Source organism: Pogoniulus pusillus, chromosome 2, assembly GCF_015220805.1.
Source record: "Pogoniulus pusillus isolate bPogPus1 chromosome 2, bPogPus1.pri, whole genome shotgun sequence".
NCBI classification, from domain to species: domain Eukaryota; kingdom Metazoa; phylum Chordata; class Aves; order Piciformes; family Lybiidae; genus Pogoniulus; species Pogoniulus pusillus.
Genome location: NC_087265.1, coordinates 17,984,056 through 18,009,524, shown reverse-complemented (window position 1 = coordinate 18,009,524; position 25,469 = coordinate 17,984,056). Strand labels below are relative to the sequence as shown.

General features: G+C 41.9%; 1 protein-coding gene across 2 annotated transcripts in view; it reads right to left on the bottom strand.

Annotated features, from left to right (window-relative positions):
- The window catches only part of CNTNAP5 (contactin associated protein family member 5), a 366,715-nt gene that overhangs the window by 243,476 nt on the left and 97,770 nt on the right, over positions 1-25,469 (bottom strand). For both annotated transcript variants that reach the window (XM_064157679.1, XM_064157672.1), the window contains exon 3: positions 21,996-22,189. In XM_064157679.1, coding sequence (XP_064013749.1) covers positions 21,996-22,189 — 194 coding nt within the window. The remainder of the gene's footprint in view (positions 1-21,995; positions 22,190-25,469) is intronic.

The following is a 25,469-nucleotide window of genomic DNA, read 5'->3' as shown; positions in this document are numbered from 1 at the left end:
GGACACAGCTTCAGCCCCTACAGCAAGGAGATTGGCAGGGGAAACCATTTATGCCACTTAGTAAAACGCAGACACATTTGCTCAGACAAGAAATGACTGAGTAGGTTTAACAAGCAGGATAATAGCTTGGGATGTTTTTTTGATCTGAATACATAATTAAATGGGATCAAGAAAAGGCTCAGGTTTAGAAGTGGCCTTGAATATCTGCAGCCTAATTAAGATTGATTTTGCCAGTCACTGCTCAGAACATGAGTCTTCCGTTTGCTCTTGGTTTCCAGTAAAACATCTCAGCTGCCTAGACATAAGCAAGCAGGCATCACCCACATTGAAAATACAGTGAGTTCAGACCTGGCCTAGGATGGTTATACACAAATCCTATGGGTTGCTATCTTTTTGCTTTGGATTACTCACAACAAGTACAATCAATAAGGCTTGTTAGCCTGGGGCTCAGAAGGGCTGCAGCTATTTTTTTTTCTCAGCCTGTATGCATAATATGATAGGGAGGCAAGAAAACACAGATGAAGTGGTTTGTTATTTACGACAATATCAATCAATGCACTCTATTACTAAATGAATTAAGTAGCACTGCAATAACTGTTTTTTCTGCTGAAACTTTGGTTTTTAAAAATTGCATGGAAGGGTGATATTGATCTGCCTATGTCTACTGCCATTTCATTCTAAATTTTTTTTGATGAAACAGAGTCCCTTCTACCACTGTCCCAAAATTTATGTAACCATAAAACTAAATTTATCTAAAGATCCACAAAAAGGGCTTGAGCAGATCTAAGCCTTGAAAGTTTTAAACAATGATTCTAAACGTGTCACCAAAGCATCACCCAGGAGATTCCTAAACTCTCTGACCATTTGACATGAAGATTCCCCAATTTTCTACAGCTTACTTTCTCTGCATATCCAGACCTGCAAGTCTGTACACTCAGATATTTTGCTGTTGCATAACACTGGATCCACTGAATGCGGATCTACTAAACAGTGTTCTCCAGTGATAGCAGTGCCCTTGGTGTTGTCACAAATGGAAGTGGTTAAAAAAAAATAACATGACATAAAAAGAAACAGGTGCGTTGGAAATGAAAACACTATGTTCATTTGGAAGTAAGGGATGCAGGTTCAGCTGTGCATCTCATCCTTATTATGGAGCCATCCTTTGCCCTGTTCAACACTACTGCAAGAAACATTTCATTCTGGCCCATTGGACCAGAAGATTAGAAAGCAACAGGGAATCCAAAGGCAGATCTGGGACACTCATCTTATAATGGAAAAACCACAGGAGTTGAGGGGTGCCGTATTGACCAGGTGTTCTTTCATCCCTGGAGGAGGTCCAAAGCCTGGAAGAATGTCCCACGGTAGCAGCTATATCCAGTTCTGGAGCCCCCAACACAAGAAGTACATGAAACTGTTAAAATGGGTTCAGAGGAGATCCACAAAGATGACCAGAGGGCTGGAGCAATTTTCTTATGATGACAGGGTGACAAAGAGTTTTTTCACCTAGAAGATAGAAGCTCAAGAAAGACCTTATTAAATACTTTCAGTATTTGAAGGGAGCCTATAGGACTGCTAGAGATGGATGAGGTGCTTTGTAAAAACATCTGTAGGGACAAGACAATGTGCAATGGCTCCAAACTGAATTAAGCTAGATTCATATTAGGTATTTGAATGAAATTATTCCCTATGAGAGTGGTGAAACACTGGAACAGGCTGCCCAGAGAAGTTGTAGAGGCTCCAAGCCCACAAACATTGAAAGCCGGGCTGGATGGGGCCCTGAACAACCTGATCTAGAAGGTGCCCTTGCCCAGAGCAGGGAGTTCAAACTACATGATATTTAAGGTCCCTTCCTACCTAAACCGTTCTATGATTCTATGATATGGCTTCATAGCGATGAAAAAAATCTGTTTGATTTGAGCATTATGAATGCCAAGATTTCAGTCTTTAGTGAGCTAGAAAGAATGCGAGAAAACTTCAGCCTATTTGCCAAATCTGAATTACAGTGAACCAACCCCACGCAATGCTACAAGCTTGGGGGGGAGTGACTGGAATGCTGCCTGGCAGAAAAGGACCTAGAGGTGCTGGTGGACAGCCAGCTGAACACGAGCCAGCAGTGTGCTCAGATGGCCAAGAGGGAAAACAGCATCCATGCCTCCATCAAAAATATTGTGGCCAGCAGGAGTAGGGAAGTTCCCCTGTACTCAGCACTGGTGAGGCCACACCTCAGATTCAGTGCTCAGTTTGGGGCAGTGCAGTATGGAGTCACCATCCCCTGGAGGTATTAAAACAAAAATGTGTAGACACAGCACTTCAGGACATGGTAGTGTCACATCAGTGGTGGGACTACAATCTTAGAGGTCTCTTCCAACCTTCATGATTCTATGTTTCTATAACCATATATTTAAGAGATAGTACGTGTGATTGGCCCAGGAAAACAGTGATAAAGAAGCATGTCTAATTAGGGATTTAAGACAAACTGATTAAAGACAGGCCACAGCTAGACATCTAGGACTGACTGCCTTGCTATTTCATCTGCAGTGTTGTGATGTTTTGTTTATCACAGTGCCTGCTGCTGCCCTGACAAAGAAACCCTCTGGGATCATTTGATGCTGCATTAAGTTTTGTGCCTGAATGCATAAGGGTCCCAAGAAGGCAGCAGGAAGTTGTAGTTATTCTGTAGTGTTACAGGATACAGCAGCAGAACTAGTGCATAACTTGACACTCAATTGCATGATAATATACAGGAATTTGGATATATTTCATCTCACACTTCAAGCTAATGGCATTTTCAATTTTGGGATGGTCTATTTGGGGAGGGTGGAAGGGTTGGGACAAAATATTTTCTGGCAGCTACAAGGCTATCAAAAATGTGGTCTAGGACAAAATAGCTTTAAGTAACAACAGCCTTGGAGGCCACGAAATCAGTAAGCATTTTCCCTGAATGACAACACCAGGATGGGGACCATGAGGGAAAGGCATTGTTGGGCATGGAACCAAATGTTAAACCTGGAGACCCTAAATTTGATGTAACTGAACTTTCAGGGATGCTCTGAAATGTGAAGAGGCTTATTTTCAGATATCCACTGACAGCATCTTCAAAGAGGAAATGTAGGTATGCTCTTTAGTCTGATGCTTTTTTGAAACCTGGAAGAATAAACCACCACTGCAATTCATAATAAAGATTCTGTTAGTGTAGAACTAAGTCTGACTTGGTATATGCAGATGAAGGAAATTTACTTCCTTCCATTTCCCTTTTACAACCAACTGAATGAGATAAGAGCCTGGACTAAGTCCAAGGGACTAAACCAATTATGATAAATAGCTAAATTTGTGAATATGTAGAATCAACTGATCATTGCATAATTACTTATACTCCCGAGGCTATGGTAGAAACATGGCAGAAGAAACATCGTTATTTTCATCACAGTAATTATAAATCATCACCTTTGCAGATATGGCTGGATGAATGCCACCTGAAACTCTGCCTTCCCTGTGTGCTAGATTTGCTTCTCCACTGTCCTATGAATTTATTTTTATACACACACACAACTGCTCTGCATGTTTGCCAAATAATTCTTCAAACCTGCCTTAACTATCTGTGAATCTTTAATTTCATAATATCGGTCCTTGCAGATCGCCATTTCTGCTAACCTTTATAATGATGTATGTGTTACCACAAGCACACATTTCTCAGGCCGAAATAGCACACACATTTTACAATGCTAGAATCAAACAATATCCATGGATTATAAACATAGGTACCATTATAAAACTTCAAATACTAAGGCTAAGCACTAAAAGCTGACCTCCAGCTTAGCAGAGGCAAAAGAAGAAACAAAGTTAAATGAAGGATGGTGAAAAGTCAAGGCATTATTTCACAGCAATGTAGTGCTGCAGCTTGTTTTAGTAATTCAAACTGCAGATCTACATTTGCTTCTAATGACTGTGGCCAGCCAGGGAGTATAGGCAAGAAGAAACACCCTCGTGGTGAACAAATAGGCAGAAAAAGAGTTCTCCAGAAAAAAATGAGGGAAAAGAAAAAAACAAACAAACAAAAAAACAAAACAACAAAGGAAAACAAACTTCACAGTCAATGAGAAAACTCTTTAAGTAACTTTCAAGTTCAACAAGTATATAAGTGTATAATCCCTATTCTACAATATGTTATGTTCAATACCTAATTACAGGTGCAGGATGCAATTCTGGCATCACTGCAAATTTTATTATAGAGTTATTTGAAATCAACATTTCAGATTTCCCAATTTCAAAATTGTTATGCTTCATGGCTCATTCTGCAAATGTAAATGCATGAGTTAAGTGCTCATATGTTTGCCAGATCACGGGCTAAAACCCTCATTCAGATGAGTAGTTACTTGTATGTGAATAACCTCACAGATTTTTAGAAAGCATTGTTCACATTGTGCAAAGTCAGTTACTACTTCCTTTACACAGAGGTAACAGAAAGTGGTCCTGGTAAAAAGGAGACATCAAGAACTTCCAAAACCTCAGTAACTATCTTCAGATCCTTTTCCACTTGGTAATTTCAACAGAGAAATTAAGCATCTTTCTGAACTATACAGATTTCACCTGCTGGAAACACGGAGCATGTTAATACAAAAGGATTCATATCTATTCTCCAAGGAGGCAAGAAGAGGATGAGCAGAAATAACAGATCCTTGGTTTCTGTTGATGCTGGATGAAAAACGTCTTTATTTCCATCTTAAGTATTAAAGTTCTGGTCATTAACTGTTTCTTTCTACCTCTGTGTCTCTTCTCTGGTCTCCTCATCTCCATTTCAGGTATTAAGGCAATTCTGTCCTTTCTCATCTTCTCCCTCCCTGGTACTCACCAGTTCTGTAGCATGTCTTATCACTAGGACCTGGACTGCGTATCACATTCTTTTCCTTAGCCAATACTCTTTGCAACATCTAATATTTTAAGGAAGTTCTGGTCCTACAGTAGGTTACACTGATTTGTTCATAACTTATGTGTCATTTCCACTAGTCAGAAGCAATAGTTTTCAAGTCTCTGTTCTCATGTCTATGGGAAAAGTTTAGAAAAAACTCAGAGCAAAACAGGTACAATGTTGCAGCAGTTATAGGACAGAAACCTCAATTTGATTCAGCAGAACTGGTAATCTAGTTGCTAATTTGGATTAATCTAAGAGCAAATTAGTAGAAGAGATATGCTTTTTAGCACCAACACAACCTGTTTTATTGTATAGTACATGATAGTACATTAAGAGTACTCTTGTTAGCCAGTTTCCCAAAAGAAATGGCTGTTGTTGAGTTGTTCCAATATGTATCAAACAACTGCAACGAAAATCACTGAGACCTGAGCTCTGGAAGTATATGGATTGAAGCACTATTTGTTCCACATTTGTTTATAATTTGCAAAGGCATTTATTTCTAGTTTCACATACCAGAGAACACAATTTGCAATCAATAATAATGAAACTGGACTACAGATAAAAAAGAGTTGCTGGCCAAAAGCTTCTGTCTGAGAGAAAATGTTCACCATCACAGAACCACAGAATTAACCAGGTTGGAAAAGACCTTTGAAATCAACAAGTCCAACCTATAAACTATTGTCCAGAACAATCATTTTAGCATGCTGCCACTAACATTTATCCTCTTAGTAGATGCCCAGAATCAAAACCAATTGCTTTGTAGATGTGGCAAACAAACATTCTGGAAATGGCTGGAAGACACATATATTTTAAGGCCTGACTGCACCAACCACTCCTTTTACTCCCATCTGTTAGGGCCAACAGTATGGAGTTATCCTTACCATGAAGCAGGGTAGAGACAAGATCATACAGAAGATCTGGGATGAGATATCAAGGAACATTTCACAGCATTCTTGTGCTAAGCAGCTACAGAAAAGGTACATTTCAAGCAATTTGCAAACGAATAAGAGTGAGAGGTCAGTGACTATGGCACAGACTGCAAATAACCATATTTTCTAAAGTTTCCTGAGTTAGGGTGAGCTGCTGCCAAAGAATTCCTGAAGACATTACTGATGGATACTGCATTAAGATCAGCATTAAATTCTCTAGACTCCACCTTAACATCACTTTACAGTTAACCAACTGTAAAAGCACGGTGTAAGGTCACACAATACACACTAAATTCAGTTAGCTTAAGGCTAACTTAAGTATCTCAACCCTAAAGGGTAATTTGCAATCCAAGTATATCCATTTTATTCAAGCATAAATCCATACAGAGTGCACTTAACAGAAACAGATACACTGACACTTTGAATTATCCTCCCAATGGGAGACCTACTCTGGCAATATCAAGGTAGACAGGTTTCTTGTGAAGATGTTCAAGAGGGTTGGTTTGCAGTCAGCTCAATAAACTAAACCAGAATTAGAAAAAAATTAGTAACACCCAAATGACATCTCAGAATCAGTCTTAAATAAGAACAGTCCTCAATACAGCAGATGGGTAATGGTTGCCTGTAATAAAACAGCTCTTACAGGAAAAGTGATGATAATCTCTGAAAACCTTGCTTCTCTGCAGCAAGACTGAACTGGTTCCTTCATTCCCACCTAGAAGTAGCAGTTTGCTTTTTCTTTGCTTCTTAAAACTGAATGAAAAGAAAATAATCCATAGATACTTTGAATCATACTGGGTTTGGGTTGGAAGGCACTCCAAAGATGATGTAGCTCAAGACCTCTGCTGTCTTGAACAGGGGCAGGGGGGGTGGCAGTGAGTGGGGCTGCGCAGGGAGGGCTGTCACTCTAATGTCACAGGGCCATCATCCGGCAACAGCAGTGTCAATGTGCTCGGATGCGATAAAAGACATCATCCTGCTGCATTTGCTGCCACAGCTGGCCCAGGTAGGAGGGGGGAGGGGGAAGGCAAGAGAGGAGCAAAAGACGAGAGGAACAAAAGGAGCAAGAGGAGAGGGAGAGAGGGAGGGAGATGGTGGGAGAGGAGATGCATAAGCTGGGAGCAGGGAGGAAAGGGAAGGGTGTGAGGACAGGAAAAGCAGGGGAGAGGGAAGGCAGAAGATGGGGAGAGGGTGGGCAGAGTGCAAGGAGAAAGGGGAGCTTGTTTCCTGTTGCCACTTTCCGAGACTGTGTGGCTTTCTGTTTCGTAAAATATACCCCTTATTGCTTAATACCTATTTGCCTAGCAATAGTTACTGTGCACAGAAGAGTAAATCTATCTCAACGCTAGTAGAGCAGGAAGCATTACAACAAGACAAGTTGAAGCTCTTCCTCTAATCCAAGCAAACAAGGTAGGAATTCTCATTGCTACAGGTAGGATTTTGTTCTGGCCTTGCTTGGAGGGTGTTAGGACTAGAAGCTACAAGATGCTGTAGAATAAATTAGGGCAACTATAAATCTGACAAGAAGATTCATATTCTAACTACGTTTAAGATAATTAACTCACCAAAATAGTTCCACAATCACTATCCAGACAGAGTAAAAATGGGAAAGTTTACAGCACTTCTGTAGATTTATAAGGCAGTTAAGAGTGACCCTCTGGATTTCATTAGAAAAGTCTCTGGTTCAGCAAAAGCTCGTATGTGCAAGTGAGAATTTTCCTCAGGAAAGGGGATACAAGGCATCTTTATCATCTCTATTAAATGCATTTTCTGCTGCCCTAAGAATTACATATTCTGAAAGCATCCTCAGTCTCCTTTCAACTCTCCAGCCCTCACACAGCACTGTCACACATGCAAGAAGTGGGAATGACATTTTGGTACTTCTCTGTGAGGAAAACATGTGACATGGTCCAGCATTTGAGATGCATTTCCTGTCTTGTGATGCAGCTTTAGGGTTAGGGCTTTGTGCTAGTTTGAAGCAAGCTAGAATGTTTTGGTAACAGAACTAGATAACAGGCAGTGAAATCAAAACAATTGATGTCAACTTCTCTCACAGTTACGCTGAGAACTCTGGGAAGAAGAAAGACTTTTTCTCCATTTTGTTTCTCACTCTTGCTTTTGCCTTTGACCTGGTCACATCTCATTAACCCTGCTCCTACTAACCTTGCTCCCTAACCTCTTGGCTGCACCTCTTTTCTTCCTGAGAACTGGGGTAAGGTTGAGAGGGCCGGGGGGAGGTGTTGGGGTGGTTTTGAGAGCCCCTCCTGGGGACTCAGGTTTCTGGGAGGGGAGTTGTGCTTTTGTATTGTTTATCCTTTGTATATTTCTGTATATAACTGTATATAACTGTATATATTGTAAATAGCTGCTTGTAAATTCTGCTAGCTGTAAATAAATTGCTTCATCTATATTCCCAGGGTCCGTCTGAGTTAGCTGGGGCAAATTCAAAAGTGTGGGGGGGCGGGGTAACCCCCAAACCATCACATTTTTAATTGGCGCCCAACGTGGGGCTAGATATTTCAGTGAGTGGAAATTAGCTCTGGGAATTAAGATGAAGCTAATCAAGCAGCTATTGTATTTGGTTGGTGCATTGCTCTGGTCTGGTTTTGTTTTCTTGGTATTTAGTTGGTTAAAAGGTCAAATTGTTGCTTATTTCATTGATCTGGCTTATAATAAGGCTAAAGCTAAGGTTTCAGATATGTTCTGGAGCTGGGGTGATTTTATTCTTGGTTATGCTGGTTTTAATATCTCTGAGAATATTACCAAGGATATTACAGGAGCTCTGGTCAATAATGTGACAATCAATGGAAATTCTGCTTTAAATATGGCTCTAATGAGAGTTATTCAGCCTAAGACAGGAATTCCAACTGTTTGCATAGGTACATGCTTGTGTAAAACTGTTTTTCTTCTCACAATTTTTAATATTTGCCTCATGATTTTAATATTCATATTAATTTTGGCATTATTGGTGAAAAATTCAAAACCAGCTTCTGTAAGAGCTAGGAAAATTTCTGTGTCTCAGAAGCAGTTTCTTTCACAGCAAAACAAGGGAACACAGTTATCGGCTTCCCCCATGCCAGCCTCTCCACCCTCCTCTGTAGGTTCTGGGAACACAACCAGCGTTCCCGCCACTAACGGAAACAATGATAAGGATAACCAAAACAAGCCGCAGAGTTCAGCAGGAGCCTCAGGGGCACAGGCAAATACCCAAAATCAGAATGTTCCTAGCAAAAATGAAAACAAGTCAGGGTTGGCAGGCGTCCCAGGAGGACAGGCAAATAATCCCACTAGTGTTAATAATACTACTAGTGCTGGTAACGCTAGCCCAGTCAGTCCAAATCCTAATGACACCAGCTCAGCCAATTCGAACCCCCAGCCAGCAGACCAGAACCAAAATCCTCCTGTTAAAAGCAAGGCAGATTTGAACTCACAAGCTCTAGGTCAGACTCCTAAAGATTCAAACCCTCCAGCAGACACATCCAAGTCTGTTGCTGCTCAGGCCCTTCTGGCACCTGCTAAGGCAAAAGCTAAGACAAAGAGTGGTTCGCAGGAGGATGTAAGACAGGGGACCTCTGGTGATCAGCAGCAAGAGGAGGAAGAGGAGGCAGTTAGTCTGCGAGACCTTGTAGATGTGCTGAGACAACAATACTCAAGTGAGAGGAGTGCTGTGAGGTTAGCTGCCAGGAGAGAGGATGGTTCCAATGAGTTTAGGAATGCTATGAGGAAGATTGTGTTAGGCCCGGCACCACCAGAACAACAGGAGGAAGAGGAGGAAGATGACATCCAAGGCTCAAAGGATCCACTCAGAGAGGTCAGGGAAGTTAGGAAGGAATACACAAGGGAATCAGGTGAGCCAATCCTAAGCTGGCTAGTGAGATGCCGTGGCATTGGTGCTAATGCTCTGCAGGTAGGAGACAAGTCTGCCAAGCAGCTGGGACCACTCACTAAGGAGAGTGGAGTGGACAAACACCTAGCAAGTCCTCTTGGTAGGGTTAGCTTGTGGACACGCCTTTTGTTGGCTGTGGCTATGAGATATCCTTCCCGAGATGATTTGCCATGGGCTGCCAAGAAGTGGAACACCGTTGAGCAGGGAATTAAGCTTCTGAAGGAGTTTGCTGTGAAGGAAGTGCTTTATGGAGATCATGGCACTCATGAGCCTGACGATATTCCTTTGGGAACAGGTCTCATGAAGAAGCTTATTAAGCTTGCTCCTTCATCCTATGCTAACATCTTGGCCAGTAAGTTTCTAGCAAGGAGTGACAATGGAAGATCTTTCACTGTTGGTGAATTCACTGACCAGCTCAGGCAGATAGAGGACAGCTTGTCACATTCTGGCCTAGTCTCTGCCATAAAAACTCTAGGTACAGAGATAAGAGATGGCATCAAGGAGAGCATGAAAGAACTGAAGGAGGATCTTACAACCTCAATTTCCAATCTGGTAAAGGATACCATTCCTGCATCATCTGAATGGGTGCATGTTTCTGCAGTCAGGAACAGACGCCCACCTCCTGCAAGGCAATTCCAGCCTAGGAGGAGACAAATTCCACCCAGACAGCAGCAATCACGTGTGTCACTGTGGATACTTCTGCGTGACACATACGGTGAGAACATGAACAAATGGGATGGCAAACCTACTTCAGCTCTTTCAAAGAGGGTCAGGGAACTGCAGAGTGGCAGAAACAGAGGCAGCAATGCCAGAAAAGTAGCTGTCACTTCTTCAGCTCCTGAGAGCAACTGCAATTGTTCCAACAGTTGCAATTTCTCTCGCAACAACACCAATCACTGTGTACACCCTACATGCCATGTTCAGCATTAGGGGTGCCCTGCCTCCAGCCAGGAGGAGGAAAGGGATAGTGGAGAGAACCGAATCTATTGGAATGTGTTCATTAGGTGGCCTGGCAGTTCAAGAGTTCGGAAATACAGGGCTTTAGTTGACACAGGTGCTCAGTGTACTTTATTGCCATCAAATTGCAAAGGGACAGAGTCCATTTCTATCTTTGGAATCACTGGTGGATCTCAAGAGTTAACTAAGGTACAGGCTGAGATCAGTTTAACTGGTAAAGAGTGGAAGACACATACTATTGTAACTGGTCCTGATGCGCCTTGCATTTTGGGAATTGACTTTTTGAGACAAGGTTGTTTCAAAGATCCTAAGGGTCATAAATGGGCTTTTGGAATAGCATCTGTAGAGATTGAGGATGATAAATTGAAATTGTCTGTTAGACCTGAACTTTCTGATGAATCTGCAGTTGTGGGACATCATGACATAGAGGACCTGGAAGTGCCAATTGCAACTCAAACTGTTCATCATAGGCAGTACAGAACTAACCGTGACTCTTTGTTGCCCATTCATCAGCTGATTCGTCAACTGGAGAGTCAGGCTGTCATCGAGAAAGCTCATTCACCTTTCAACAGTCCCATCTGGCCTGTGCGCAAACCTACGGGCGACTGGAGACTGACAGTTGACTTTCGTGCCCTCAACGAGGTGACGCCACCCATGAGTGCAGCTGTGCCAGACATGCTGGAGCTCCAGTACGAGCTGGAATCGAAGGAGGCTAAGTGGTATGCAACCATAGACATTGCTAATGCTTTCTTCTCTATTCCCATAGCAAAGGAGTGCAGGCCTCAGTTTGCATTCACCTGGAGAGGAATCCAGTACCAGTTCAATCGTTTGCCACAGGGGTGGAAACACAGCTCAACCATCTGTCACTCAGTCATCCACAATGCACTGGAGAAAGGTAAAGCTCCAGAGCACATCCAGTACATCGACGACATCATTGTGTGGGGCCAAACTGCTAAGGAAGTCTTCGAGAAAGGTAACAAAATCATTGACATTCTGTTGCAAGCAGGTTTTGCCATTAAGAGAGACAAGGTCAAAGGACCTGCCAAAGAAATTCAGTTTCTGGGAGTGCGGTGGCAGGATGGTCGCCGTTACATTCCTCAGGATGTGATTGACAAAGTCTCTACCATGGCTGTTCCCACCAGTAAGAAGGACACACTTTCTTTCCTTGGTGTGGTGGGATTTTGGAGACTACATATTCCTGGTTTCAGTCAGATTGTCAAACCTCTGCATGATGTGACTCGTAAGAGAAACAATTTCGAGTGGGGACCTGAACAACAAGCAGCCTTTGATCAGATCAAACGAGAAGTAGTCCATGCAGTGGGCTTGGGACCTGTGAGATCTGGTCTGGACATTAAGAACATTTTGTACACGGCTGCCAGTGACAATGGTCCAACTTGGAGTCTTTGGCAGAGAGCTCCAAATGAGACACGTGGTCGTCCTCTTGGTTTCTGGGGACGTTGTTACAGAGGTTCAGAGACTAATTACACTGCAACAGAGAAAGAGATTCTAGCAGCCTATGAGGGAGTGAAAGCAGCTTCTGAAGTGATTGGAACTGAGTCACAATTGCTTTTAGCTCCTAGACTGCCAGTTCTTAACTGGATGTTCAAGGGCAAAGGTTCATCACCACATCATGCCACAGATGCAACCTGGTCTAAGTGGATGGCTTTGATAACCCAACGAGCACGAATGGGTAATCTTGACCGACCTGGTCTAGTGGAGGTGATCACCAACTGGCCGGAAGGCACAGACTGTTCCAAACCTCCAGAGGAGAAAATAACCCGTGCTGAGGAAGCTCCTCCCTATGGTGATCTCTCTGATCAGGAAAAGAACTATGCTTTGTTCACAGATGGTTCCTGTCGTCTTGTTGGGAACAAGCGAATATGGAAGTCAGCGGTTTGGAGTCCAACCAGGAGAGTTACCGAAACGAAAGATGGCGAAGGAGAATCCAGTCAGTTCGCTGAGGTAAAAGCTGTCCAACTTGCTCTTGATGTGGCTGAACGTGAGAATTGGCCTATCCTTTACCTCTACACCGACTCGTGGATGGTAGCCAATGCTCTATGGGGTTGGCTAAAGGACTGGAAGAAGAATGGTTGGCAGAGGAAAGGAAAGCCTATTTGGTGTGCTGATCTATGGCAGGACATTGATGCACGGCTGGAGAGAACTCCAGTGAAGGTGCGGCATGTAGATGCACACATGCCCAAGAGCAGAACCACTGAGGAACATCAACATAACCAGAAGGCAGACCAAGCTGCTAAGATTGCTCAAGTTGATACCAACTCTGAACTTGACATTGACCTTAATTGGAAACACCGAGGTGAGCTGTTCTTAGCTCGGTGGGCCCATGACTCATCTGGACATCAAGGCAGAGATGGAACATACCGATGGGCTCGCGATAGGTCAATTGACTTGTCCATGGATGCTATCACCCAAGTCATCTATGACTGTGACATTTGTGCTGCTATTAAGCAGGCTAAGCGAATCAAGCCCTTATGGTATGGTGAGAGATGGTCAAAGTACAAGTATGGTGAAGCCTGGCAGATTGACTACATCACTTTACCTCGATCTCGTTCTGGCAAGCAGTATGTGTTGACGATGGTAGAAGCCAGCACTGGATGGCTGGAAACCTATCCAGTTCCACATGCTACTGCACGTAACACTATTGTTGGTTTGGAGAGACAAATCTTGTGGAGACATGGAACTCCAGAGAGAATTGAGTCAGACAATGGTACTCATTTCAAGAATAATCTTGTGAAAAACTGGGCCAAAGAGCATGGTATTGAATGGATCTATCACATACCCTACTATGCACCAGCTTCAGGGAAGATTGAACGCTACAATGGTTTGCTGAAAACCACCCTAAAGGCCATGGGGGGTGGAACTCTGAAAAACTGGGACAAACATTTAGCACAAGCTACCTGGTTGGTAAATAGTAGAGGTTCAGTAAACAGAGCAGGACCTGCACAATCAGATTTGGTCCAAACAGTAGACGGTGATAAAGTTCCTGTTGTACGTGAGAAGAATCTGTTAGGGAAAACTGTTTGGGTATTTTCTCCTTCGGGCGAAGGGAAACCTGTCCGAGGGGTGGTATCTGCTGAGGGTCCTGGTCACACCTACTGGGTAATGCAGGAGAATGGTGAAATCCAGTGTATTCCACAGAGAAATTTAACCTTAGCTGAGAGAGTTTAAATCCAAGCTGTTAGGAGTTTTCTATTCTAGGTAACATCGGCGCCCAACACTGAGAGAATCTACGATAGAATCTACAGTACGTGAGCACGAACCCAACATCACCTGGGAGTCCCTGTTCTGAGCTTTTGAATCACCTACATCTGATTGAAGTGTGAACTGAAACTTGTATATATTGTTTTAGTGTAAATATTGGTTTAGATTAGATTGGATAATTCTCAGCGATACTCTGAGCGAAGTAGACAAGGGGTGGATTGTGCTAGTTTGAAGCAAGCTAGAATGTTTTGGTAACAGAACTAGATAACAGGCAGTGAAATCAAAACAATTGATGTCAACTTCTCTCACAGTTACGCTGAGAACTCTGGGAAGAAGAAAGACTTTTTCTCCATTTTGTTTCTCACTCTTGCTTTTGCCTTTGACCTGGTCACATCTCATTAACCCTGCTCCTACTAACCTTGCTCCCTAACCTCTTGGCTGCACCTCTTTTCTTCCTGAGAACTGGGGTAAGGTTGAGAGGGCCGGGGGGAGGTGTTGGGGTGGTTTTGAGAGCCCCTCCTGGGGACTCAGGTTTCTGGGAGGGGAGTTGTGCTTTTGTATTGTTTATCCTTTGTATATTTCTGTATATAACTGTATATAACTGTATATATTGTAAATAGCTGCTTGTAAATTCTGCTAGCTGTAAATAAATTGCTTCATCTATATTCCCAGGGTCCGTCTGAGTTAGCTGGGGCAAATTCAAAAGTGTGGGGGGGCGGGGTAACCCCCAAACCATCACAGGCTTACACCCCCTCTTATACCCAAAACAATCTTATCCCTTCCATGTACAGTTGACAGCAGTTGTGTAAGAGGCTTCACCAACTAACAGTGAACTTCAAATTCATCCTTAATATCTGCAAGTATGTGCATGTTTTTTTTTTCCATGGAGTATGAAGCACCTCCTTGTTATCTCTGCCATTTTCTACCTTCTGTGCCTGCACAGATTCAGGGTTCTAATGTAAGAGTCTTCTCTGGCACTGTCATAGCAGACTCCCTTTGTCTCCAATTCCACAATTTACCTCTTCTCCTTTCAAAACTCTCTCTAAAGAACATCTCTTTTCTCCTTTTGTTGCATACATATGTGCCAACTGTATCCCCTTTCCTTTGTGTCTTCCTGCATAATTGCGTTTTTCAACTGTGTAAAGTGTTTTTAAATCTAGATAGCAAAAATCTACTATCTAAAATTAAATTGTGTTGTATCACAGCCCACACTTCTGTCCCAGTAATATACACAGTTTGGACTGTCTCAAGTTGTGGTGTGTATGCAGGTAAAGTAAATTCTGAATTATTCAACACTTAAAAAACACTGAAAAATCATTTACTTGTTACAAGCAATAAGATTTATGTTTTCTGTCTCCCAATCAATAGCTAGTGTGTCCACACACAGCTGATTTATCCATAGTGAAAATATAATTATAAGTCTAGTTTGCTCTGAACCAGAGAGTCCTTTTGTAACAAGATTATTTAAATACAAATGGGGTTGGAAAATTGGTTTTAAATGGCTAATCTGTCTTGTCTTCAATTCCGGCTGCAGAATTTACTAACATCATAAACACAGGCTGAGTGAAAATGTAAGAGGTTTTCTGATTCTCCTTGCGATCTGTCTATGCAGCACTCATTAACGGTGAAGTTGATGGGAGCTGTATGCATGTCATGAGAGGAGGATAATAAGCCTTGTAATCTCTATAAAGAGAAAGGGATTTTTACTGGTGATATGTCATATATACTGGTGTGAAAACTCCCTCCTGACAGCAGCCCAATAAATTTATGTACCCATGTTTCAGATGCACTAAAGGACACATATGCTGCATAGGTGGACAAAACCTACACCTCAAGGGTTGGAAATAACTCTTCAGGATCATCACTTGCAATGCAGAGCCTTGTGAAGCAACATGATTAGAAAGTTTCATCCAGGCAGATTTACTCAGGAGCTACTGTCTTCTTTTGGTTTCCAACAAATATGGATGATGACATGTAACTGGGAAAAGTAACGCCAGTAGGTGCACCTCCAAGAAAGCACTGCAGCAGAGACAGCTGAGGCATTGTCCATAGGTCATACAGATGGGCTGCGAGAAATTGAAATTCAAATCTAACTTGAGTTGATTAAGAGATTGTTGTGGAGGGGAAATTAATGTGAGATGATATATTCCAAATTAATATAGTTTATTAATTTTGCTATTCAGAACTCTCACCACCCCCAACCACTCATTTTAATAATATTTTGGTTCTTACATGGTTATGGAAACATTCTATGGATAATATCTACATCTAATATAACCAGTAAAATATATAAACATTAACTGAACTGGAAGAGAAGGTTCCTGCAGTCAAATTCCGCTTGCCCAGTAGATGGGCTCAAGCTCTTTCTGCTCTATGGCAGAAGGCAGAAAACTACAAAGAGGCATTGAGCATTTACTCACAGATTATTATTACTACCCTCGCAGGGGCTAGCCACAGTCCAGACAGTGCCCAAATGCTTTCAGGGGACTCTGGCTTGTTGGAGGTTGAGACTTGAATCTTCCTAGCTTCTGGGGAAAGGACACAGACAATCTCTGACCTTGTCCTCCTGGCTTCTTCTGCATGATCTGTATACATGTTCAGGAATTCTAGGCAGGACCTTCAGGTGCAGAGGGCAGGATGTGGTGCAGTCTCAGCACCATGTCACGCTGGCCACACAAGCCAATCGCGTGCATGCATCCAAGGTCTGCTCCTGGTAACTCGCATCAGTGGAGTTTACCAGGAAAGCAATAAGGCAGTGTGCAACAGCAGCATGGATGGGCACAGCAGAGAGAGCATGGCAAAGAGCAGGGGAGCAGAGCAGGGAAGCAAAGCAGGGAAGCAAAAGCAGGTTGTTCACCTGCGTATCTCCTTTTATCAATGTGGGCTGAGATTAATTGCCCTTTGGACACACAAATAGCCAATCAGGATGGCATTTAGCTAAACCTTACCATATTAGGCAAAGCCATAAGCTCGCTTTTCCCTAATTTGGGAAAAGCACAGGCATTGCACTAGGCAGGCACAAGCCAAGTGTGTGTACCTTACACCACAGGACCCTGGGCAGGCCAGACTCTCTGACTCCAAGTTTTGTGTCCGTTTCCCATGCTTGTCTCTCTGATGGAGCAGAAAATCATACCTAGGCAAGGCAGGACATGTATAAGCCTATTTTGGGCCTATCAGGCCTACCACAACAGAGACTAAGGCATTCTGTCAAATTAACAAACACAGTGGACAGGAAATTCCAAGACCCTGTTTTCCTTTGCTGGAATGCAAATAAAAGAAAGTTAAACCTCATACTATCTAGGTCCCTTATACTAAAATACATAATCCCTCCTTTCAATAGCTGCAAATAAATGATAAACAACAATGAGCAACTGGTGTGACACAGTCGGTAACATCTATGCAAAAACTCACAAGCTTTCAGCTTGTTTTGCTAAAGCAGAAACTGTATAAGTGAATCTGACAATTCCAATGCATACCAATGTCATGTATTGATACAACAGATGTCATCTAAGGATTTCCACGCAATAATTATTCTGATTTCACAGACTCATCTGAGCTATGAGTCAGTGTTGGCCATCTCTTAAGCTAGGAAGAGCACAGCTTTCTGAAACAGAAAGCAATAAAGCAGGTAAACTTCTAACCCTTTTAGCTATTCACACAAGAAAATTAAAAAGGATATCTTAAAAAGCTCAAAATCCTGAGGAACATAGAGAATACTGAAATCCTGTCCTAAGAACAGAGGAAAAAAGCTTCAAAGTTAAAGCCCATGTGGGAAACATATTTGCCACCAAAACTGAAATGCTACAGTTTCAACAATAACCTCGGTTTTAACACCACCACTACTTCCATGTGGTGAGAAGTAACCTGTTAACTTGCCACCTTGTTCTGACATAGGAAACTCCTTTCTTGAATCACGCTCTGACAGACCACCCTGCCTACCTCAAAAAAAAAAAAAAAAAAAAAAAAAGGAATGGAATACTGATTCCTAAGGTTGAAACTAAAAAAATTGTGACAGATTGCAGCAGTGAAGGCTGCCCTGGAGTGCTGCTTTCTCCTACCCCTGTGAAATGGTCCATTCCACTGTCTACCTTTAAGTCAAGGCTGATGGTTCTTTCCTCTAAGCCTGCAATGTAGAACTTCCCTTGCAACTATTTAACACTCAGATGCTTAAGTCAAGGACCAGAGAATCATAGAATAATTTTGGCTGGAAGAGCACTTTAACAGCAAGTTCCATGCTGTGCTTGACAACATATAATCTAATGGTCTGACTTCTATAGGAAAATCTTCAACATACAGCTGGACAGTACACTTCTTCTTATAAAAAGTCCTAAGGAACAGATTACTGCCAACAAAATAGAAACACTGCAAAATTTGAAATAATAATTCTACACATGCTTCTGAAATCCTCTTTGGTTTTCCTCTTTCTGCTCTGAATGGCTTTCAAGATCTAATTTAATTCAGTGAAACAAATCCAAAAGTGACAGGAAAAAAAAAAATCAAATCTCTCTTTAGGTAGAATAAAAATTCTGCAAAAGAATTCCTGATCATCACTGATTCCATGGGCAGGCATACAAAACTCCTAGGCATTAATGAGACTTGCCAGTTCAGGTGAACTGTAGAGTCTAATGAAATGTCAAATGAGCCCACTTTAGATTTTTACTATCAGATACTTTCAGTGGCACAGTTTGGCAAGATATTCAGACAATCTCTTCAATAATTCTTCTGGACAGGAATTATGCTACTGGCTCACATGGTCAGTGTCACTTGTAGAAACTAATGTGAGATGAAAAATACTCAAAGCCTTCCCCAGCTTTACCTTTTCCACATCCAAATTCTATTCCATTTTTCTTCAGTTATGTACAAAAGCATGCTCTGTAATCCATGGTGATTTCCATTAGAAACATGTACAAAACTTACCCCCTTTGAAGCCTTAGATCTTGTGCCAGGTTCTGCTCTGAATGAACTTCATGTCTGACCACTTAGTAACATAACAGAGTTCAGGTTCTTCATAAATCCTAATCCACTGCTAAATGCCTGCCAGGCCTGTCTTTATTCTTGTGTGCAATACCAGGTGCCAGATCAGAAACTCACAAATTTGGATCCTTAGGGCATGAAGATTTGTATGGTAAATTGCACATGTTGTCTTTCCAAGTTTCCCTTTTTAAAAAGTGTACTAAAGAAAGTAAAAGGGCAAGGGTTTCCAAAAAGGAAAGGACTGAAAAGATAGATATGTAATAAAAAATTAATTTGTCTAATGTAAAATTTTAACAAGGCACATAATTTTTTTAGGAAAGAAGGCACTTAATGACATCAAGTTTGTAAAAATATCTCCATTCTGGATTTCTGAGTCCCCTGGGCAGAAGTCAAGAACCAAATTAAATGATTTCTATATTCATTCCAGAAATAAATTCCACTTTTTAAACATTAACAAAAAAAAAAAAAAAAAGAAAAAGAAAAAAAGAAAAGTGGAAGTATCAGAAGCAAAGCCAGGCTAATATAATTTTACAAGTGACAGGTAAAGCAGAACTACACTTGACAACTTTATCACTATCTTTGGGCCAAAGTTGCCTTTCTAAAAGAAGCAAGATTTCTTTAACTTTCTCTAAATCAAACAATGATAAAACAGAGACAGTGACAATACAATGGATTTTAAAGCCAGAGGTTAATCTCCCTGTGCATGCATCCCTACTACTTGCAACACGCTCAGTAAAAAAATTAACCATCCCTTTTCCTCTCTAACTGCTTCACCCACAATTCTCTTCATTCATAGTCATTATATTCTGGAAGAAAAATCTGTGTTTTTTTCACAGTATCACAGTATCATCAAGGTTAGAAGAGACCTCACAGATCATCAAGTCCAACCCTTTACCACAGAGCTCAAGGCTAGACCATGGCACCAAGTGCCACGTCCAACCTTGCCTTGAACAGCTCCAGGGACGGTGACTCCACCACCTCCCCGGGCAGCCCATTCCAGTGTCCAATGACTCTCTCAGTGAAGAACTTTCTCCTCACCTCAAGCCTAAATCTCCCCTGGTGCAGCCTGAGGCTGTGTCCTCTCGTTCTGGTGCTGGCCACCTGAGAGAAGAGAGCAACCTCCTCCTGGCCACAACCACCCCTCAGGTAGTTGTAGACAGCAATAAGGTCACCCCTGAGCCTCCTCTTCTCCAGGCTAAACAATCCCTCAGCCTCTCCTCATAGGGCTTGTGCTCAAGGCCTCTCACCAGCCTCGTCGCCCTTCTCTGGACATGCTCAAGCATCTCAGCGTCCCTTTTAAACTGGGGAGCCCAGGACTGAACACAGTACTCAAGGTGTGGTCTAACCAGTGCAGAGTAGAGGGGCAGAATGACCTCCCTGCTCCTGCTGACCACACCATTCCTGATGCAGGCCAGGATGCCACTGGCTCTCTTGGCCACCTGGGCACACTGCTGGCTCATGTTCAGGTGGGTATCGATCAGCACCCCCAGATCCCTCTCTGTTTGGCTGCTCTCCAGACACTCTGACCCCAGCCTGTATCTCTGCATGGGGTTGCTGTGGCCAAAGTGCAGCACCCTGCACTTGGAGCTATTGAACGCCATCCCCTTGGACTCTGCCCATCTGTCCAGGCAGTCAAGGTCCCGCTGCAGAGCCCTTCTGCCCTCCAACTCAGTCACATCTGCCCCCAGCTTAGTGTCATCTGCACACTTGCTGATGACTGACTCCATGCCCTCATCCAGATCATCTATGAAGATGTTAAAGAGGATGGGGCCCAGCACTGATCCCTGAGGGACACCACTAGTGACTGGCCGCCAGCTGGATGTGGCACCATTCACCACCACTCTCTGGGCTCGGCCCTCCAGCCAGTTCCTAACCCAGCACAGAGTGTTGCCATCCAAGCCACGGTCTGATAGCTTAGCCAGCAGTTTGCTGTGGGGGACAGTGTCAAAGGCCTTGCTGAAGTCCAGACAGACCACATCCACAGGCCTCCCCACATCCACCAAGCGGGTCACCTGATCATAGAAGGAGATCAGGTTGGAGAAGCAGGATCTGCCCTTCCGAAACCCATGCTGGCTGGACCTGAGCTCTTTGCCATCCCTCAGGTGTGCTCTTATCACCCCCAAGATAACCTGCTCCATCAGTTTCCCTGGCACTGAGGTCAGGCTCACAGGTCTGTAGTTCCCAGGTTCCTCCATCCGACCCTTCTTGTGGATGGGGACCATGTTGGCCATTTTCCAGTCTCCTGGGACCTCTCCGGTGAGCCAGGACTGCTGGAAAATGATGGAGAGCGGCTTGGCCAGGTGTTAGCTAACAGAGAATTAAAAACAACTTGATATCTACTTGGTCACCTTTAAAATGTTGCCTTTTGTTTTCATGAAGAATGTGCTTCATTTACCACCACATGCTCTCATGCTACCAGAGTTACTGATCCCCAGAACTGCAGAATACAGCACAGAGAGGATGCCAACATTCATTCTCAGTTCACATTCTTCATATGAAAGGAAGACTTGAAATTTATCCATATGTGAAGTAACACTGCTATCATGCACAGCCCTGCTGACAGCACCTGGCATGGTCCCACACTGAACTAGTGACACAAGTGTCAAGTCCACATTAAAATTTTAGGAAAAGCCTTGAGCGCTTTTAGTGTATCTGCCAAATCATCCTACAACACATGCTGCAGCTCCAGCCTCCTCCAGTCGAGGAGCAATTTACCACCCACCTACCACAGCACGAGCTCTGTTGTTCTGGCCAGCAAGTCTTCATAAGACACGGAGTTAATTTCCCTGTTTCTGGAGAAAGTATGTAGGTGATTAGTCTAATTTACCCTGGTGTGCCTGAATCCAAGCCAACGAGGCACAGAAGTGTGCAGGTCATTTTGTGCGCCTTGAGCCTCCTCATAGATTGAAAAACAATGTAGTCCTGAGGGCCTAAACTTGTATTACACTGACAGTTAGTGACATAATCCGTTTAGATCAAAACATCCTGTAGAGCCACTTGTGTCTGCTTTCTCATCACTACAGCACTCCTCTGATCCGAAACCAAAGCTGTTTCTCCAAATGCCAAAATAAGCCTGAACCAGAAATATCTTGGGCCAAAGGCACCCACAATTCAGACCTACCCAGATGATGTCGTCCTGTCTGTACTGTTTCCAGTTGTGGCCAGTGTCGCTGAACATCAGCATATAGCTGGTTACCCAGTCTGAGCTCCCATACCTGCCCTGGGTAGCGACCGCTACAATCTCCACTCTGTCTCCCAGATCAACCTGGAGCCACTGTTGCTTGTTTGACTCCAGTGGGGACCAGCCACCTGCTCCTGAAAGACATTGAATAAAGGTTACTTAGATTACAATGACAGCAAGAGAAATTATACTTGTGAAAGAACCATGTTATTTCAGGTCATTGGAAAGGAGCCTACTTCTTGAACATATACCTGTTTCTTTGTATTTTTGTATTAGGAAACAGTACCTGAGGTGTGTGCTTCCTTGAGACATTATTAATTAACCTAGAAGTCATAAAGAGTTTTTGATTTCTACAAAATTTTAAGAAAATTTATTCTTTATCACCTGGACAAATGGTTGTGAGGTTGGCACACCACAAAAAAATATCATATCTAATACCTTCGCATGCTGGTGTGAATCTAGGAATGATGAATTATAACTTCTAATTTGCTTCAACATTTTCTTTTTTGTTATGTTTTGAAAGACATGAAAAAATGTTAGTTATCTTGATTTCAGTCCTATTAGGTATTTTAAAGAACTTACAAGTCCTTACAAGTCATTACAAGTTGTAAATGCACTTCAGATAATACCACTCAATTGAACAACTAAAAGGACTGTTTTCACACTGGAGAGTTCCCTCTTCCTTACACAAGATGCTTGTAAGTGACCAACTGCAACAATAGATGAAACTTCCAAAATAACCACTTTCATTATTCGCTTCTCCAGTGAGGAATGGAGACATCGGAATCTGTGATGGTGTGGAAGCTGATAGCTTGTAACTCATGTTTGTCCTTTAAAAGTAAAAATAGGTACTAGCCCTTGAATTCTTTAAGAGATTAAAGAGGTCCATTGTAACGCCAAGCCAATGAAACACAAAACTGCAGCCACTGCTTGAATTTTGCCACTTCTTTCACTACATTAAATGTGATCTTATGGTTAAAAACAAATTCTCCTGAACTAGAATATATTATTTGATGTTCTCTTGCTTTCTTTTACACCCTTAAATTATAGGCTATGCTTGCGAGTTTTTTTAATGTGTTTCTACTCGCACACATTTATTTTTTTGCATACTCCCAGCACTCACTTCAGTCTTACAAATAAGTGAACAATGCAGCTACAAAGAATACAGAAGGCATCAACAAAGTATCCAAAGCAGCAAATTTTCAGTTTGCCACTGTTTCTGCAACTAATTGTCTTGTTTGTTTTGCTGTTATCAAGTAAGTTTAGAAAATTTCATTTCTGTGTGGTCCCAATGTGACTGTGTTCACTATAATGGAAAGGCAAAAATACAGAGTTGAGAATAAAGCATTCACAATTTCTCATGTAAACTACAAGTTTTTTTTTCCCTGAAACATATTTGGAATAAAAGAAAGAAAAAGGACAAACAAAAACTATCACTGAACTCTGGTTTTATTTTTGTATTTTAATCTTATTAACTGATCTACATCCAAGTTGCTCTATGAAGATTTTATTTAAGTGAATTGCGATGAAAAATCAATAAATGTGGTTTCTATCAAGGAACTCAATTTCAGTGACTTTGCCCTTTAAAACATTTCTTGATTTTCCTGAATTGCATTGTATTTTTCAATCCACAACTGAAATTCCTTTGTCTAAGAACAGGTGTTAGAATCTTCATTATTTCTGGCTTTAGCCCTAATTCCTGAAACAGAAGCATGTTTATTCTGTAGTTAAAACTGAGTATTGTCTCTGCTCCCCTGGATGACTCAGTTATTATTCATCTCCAGGAACTCTCCAGGTAAAATAGTTTTAACCAAACCAATGCATACTACTTGCTAGTGCCATGCTGTTTTTTACCTTTTTAAAATCACAATAGAAGTCTTTGTTGCCATTATCCTTATTTTATCTGCCTGAAAGCGAGTATTTTCTCCTATGAGCATGTCATGAAGACCTAATGAGAACATTAGTAATTTCATCAGTCAATTCTTTTCTACTTCATTGCTCTCTTTTAACTCCATGGCTTAAATAAGACAATAGTACTACCTCTTCAAAATTTTAACATTTCTTCTTCCTCCTTGTCCATTTTTCTTAATTTTACATGTCATATAAAAGAATATTTGTCTGGCTTTTAAATTGTGTAACTGTATTCAAAGACAGTAAGCTGAATATTTCTCCTACATGGAATTGTGACTAATGTACACAGTAGCCAAAGAAAAATTTCCTTTGGATTCCAGTGTCCAATATCTGAAATGGATTCTGACTGAACATCATAGTTGCTGATTTGATTACAGTTTTCTCTCATAAACTGGCAGGACACAGAAATTCAGTTCAAAAGTTCTGTCATCTTTGTGACAAAATGTTCCTTTCAATACTCCAAAAAGTTTATTTGACATGTTTCCTCTAAAACTTAAAAGAGAGATGGGCATTTTAATCTTTCCTTTATTGTCATTTTACAACATAAACAGCAGCAATTAAATGGAGGAAAATCACTTACAATGAGCAGTTTGTTTGGTCCCATTAAGATAAAAAAAGAATGGAAAAAACCCTTTGATTTCTCTGTTCTAGTTTACATGCAAGAGTGCCTGAACTTATTACCACAGTTCCTTTCCAGTAGTTTGTTAAATATCATCACTAATATCTTTTCTATGTAGTTTATGCTCTCTCTTTTCTGCTGCTAGAAGTGGCAGAAAAGTGATATAACTTCCACAAAAGTATTTGGGTTTACTATACACTTCTATTATCCAGTTTGACCATGGCACAAGAGGCTTTTATTTTTCAAGCCAAACAAACAGTACATTCTGAATGGAAATTTGGAATATCTGTGGTGATCTCCAGCCCTCAAATCACAGAGTACACCGCATCTCTGAACTGCATCTCTCTTCACATAAGCACATTTGTCACTATTTATATCTATAAGCACTGCATGACACAGCAGTGGCAACACTCACAGCACCACCTTTTCTAGAAGCTGGTCTAGCGAGACATTAACAATTACAAACCATGTCTTTATTGATCTGTGGCTGCTTCATACACATTTAACTCTGGGGAAGAAAAACTTCACTGTCTTTCTCTCCCTCAAACCTTCCACCATTACCATTGCCACATCTGAGCAGTAATTCTACTCACTTCTAAGTGTGGTGGCTAAAAAACCCTGCAGCAGCAAAGCTACATTGGCTGAGTGACTGAGGACAGAACTAAAGATTTTCCCATTGGGCTCTCACTTCTGATAGAAAAGCAAACATACAACTTCTGCTTACTTCTGTGGGTATCCCAAATCCCCATCAAATACTGCTGTGAGTGCCAAAAATCAATAGATGTTCTTTCTCCTCCGAATTGGCTCTGTTGTACAGAGCAAGTGCACCTACTTCGAGTGCAATCTATGGCTGCATCTTTGTTTTGGTATGCCATTCCTTATAG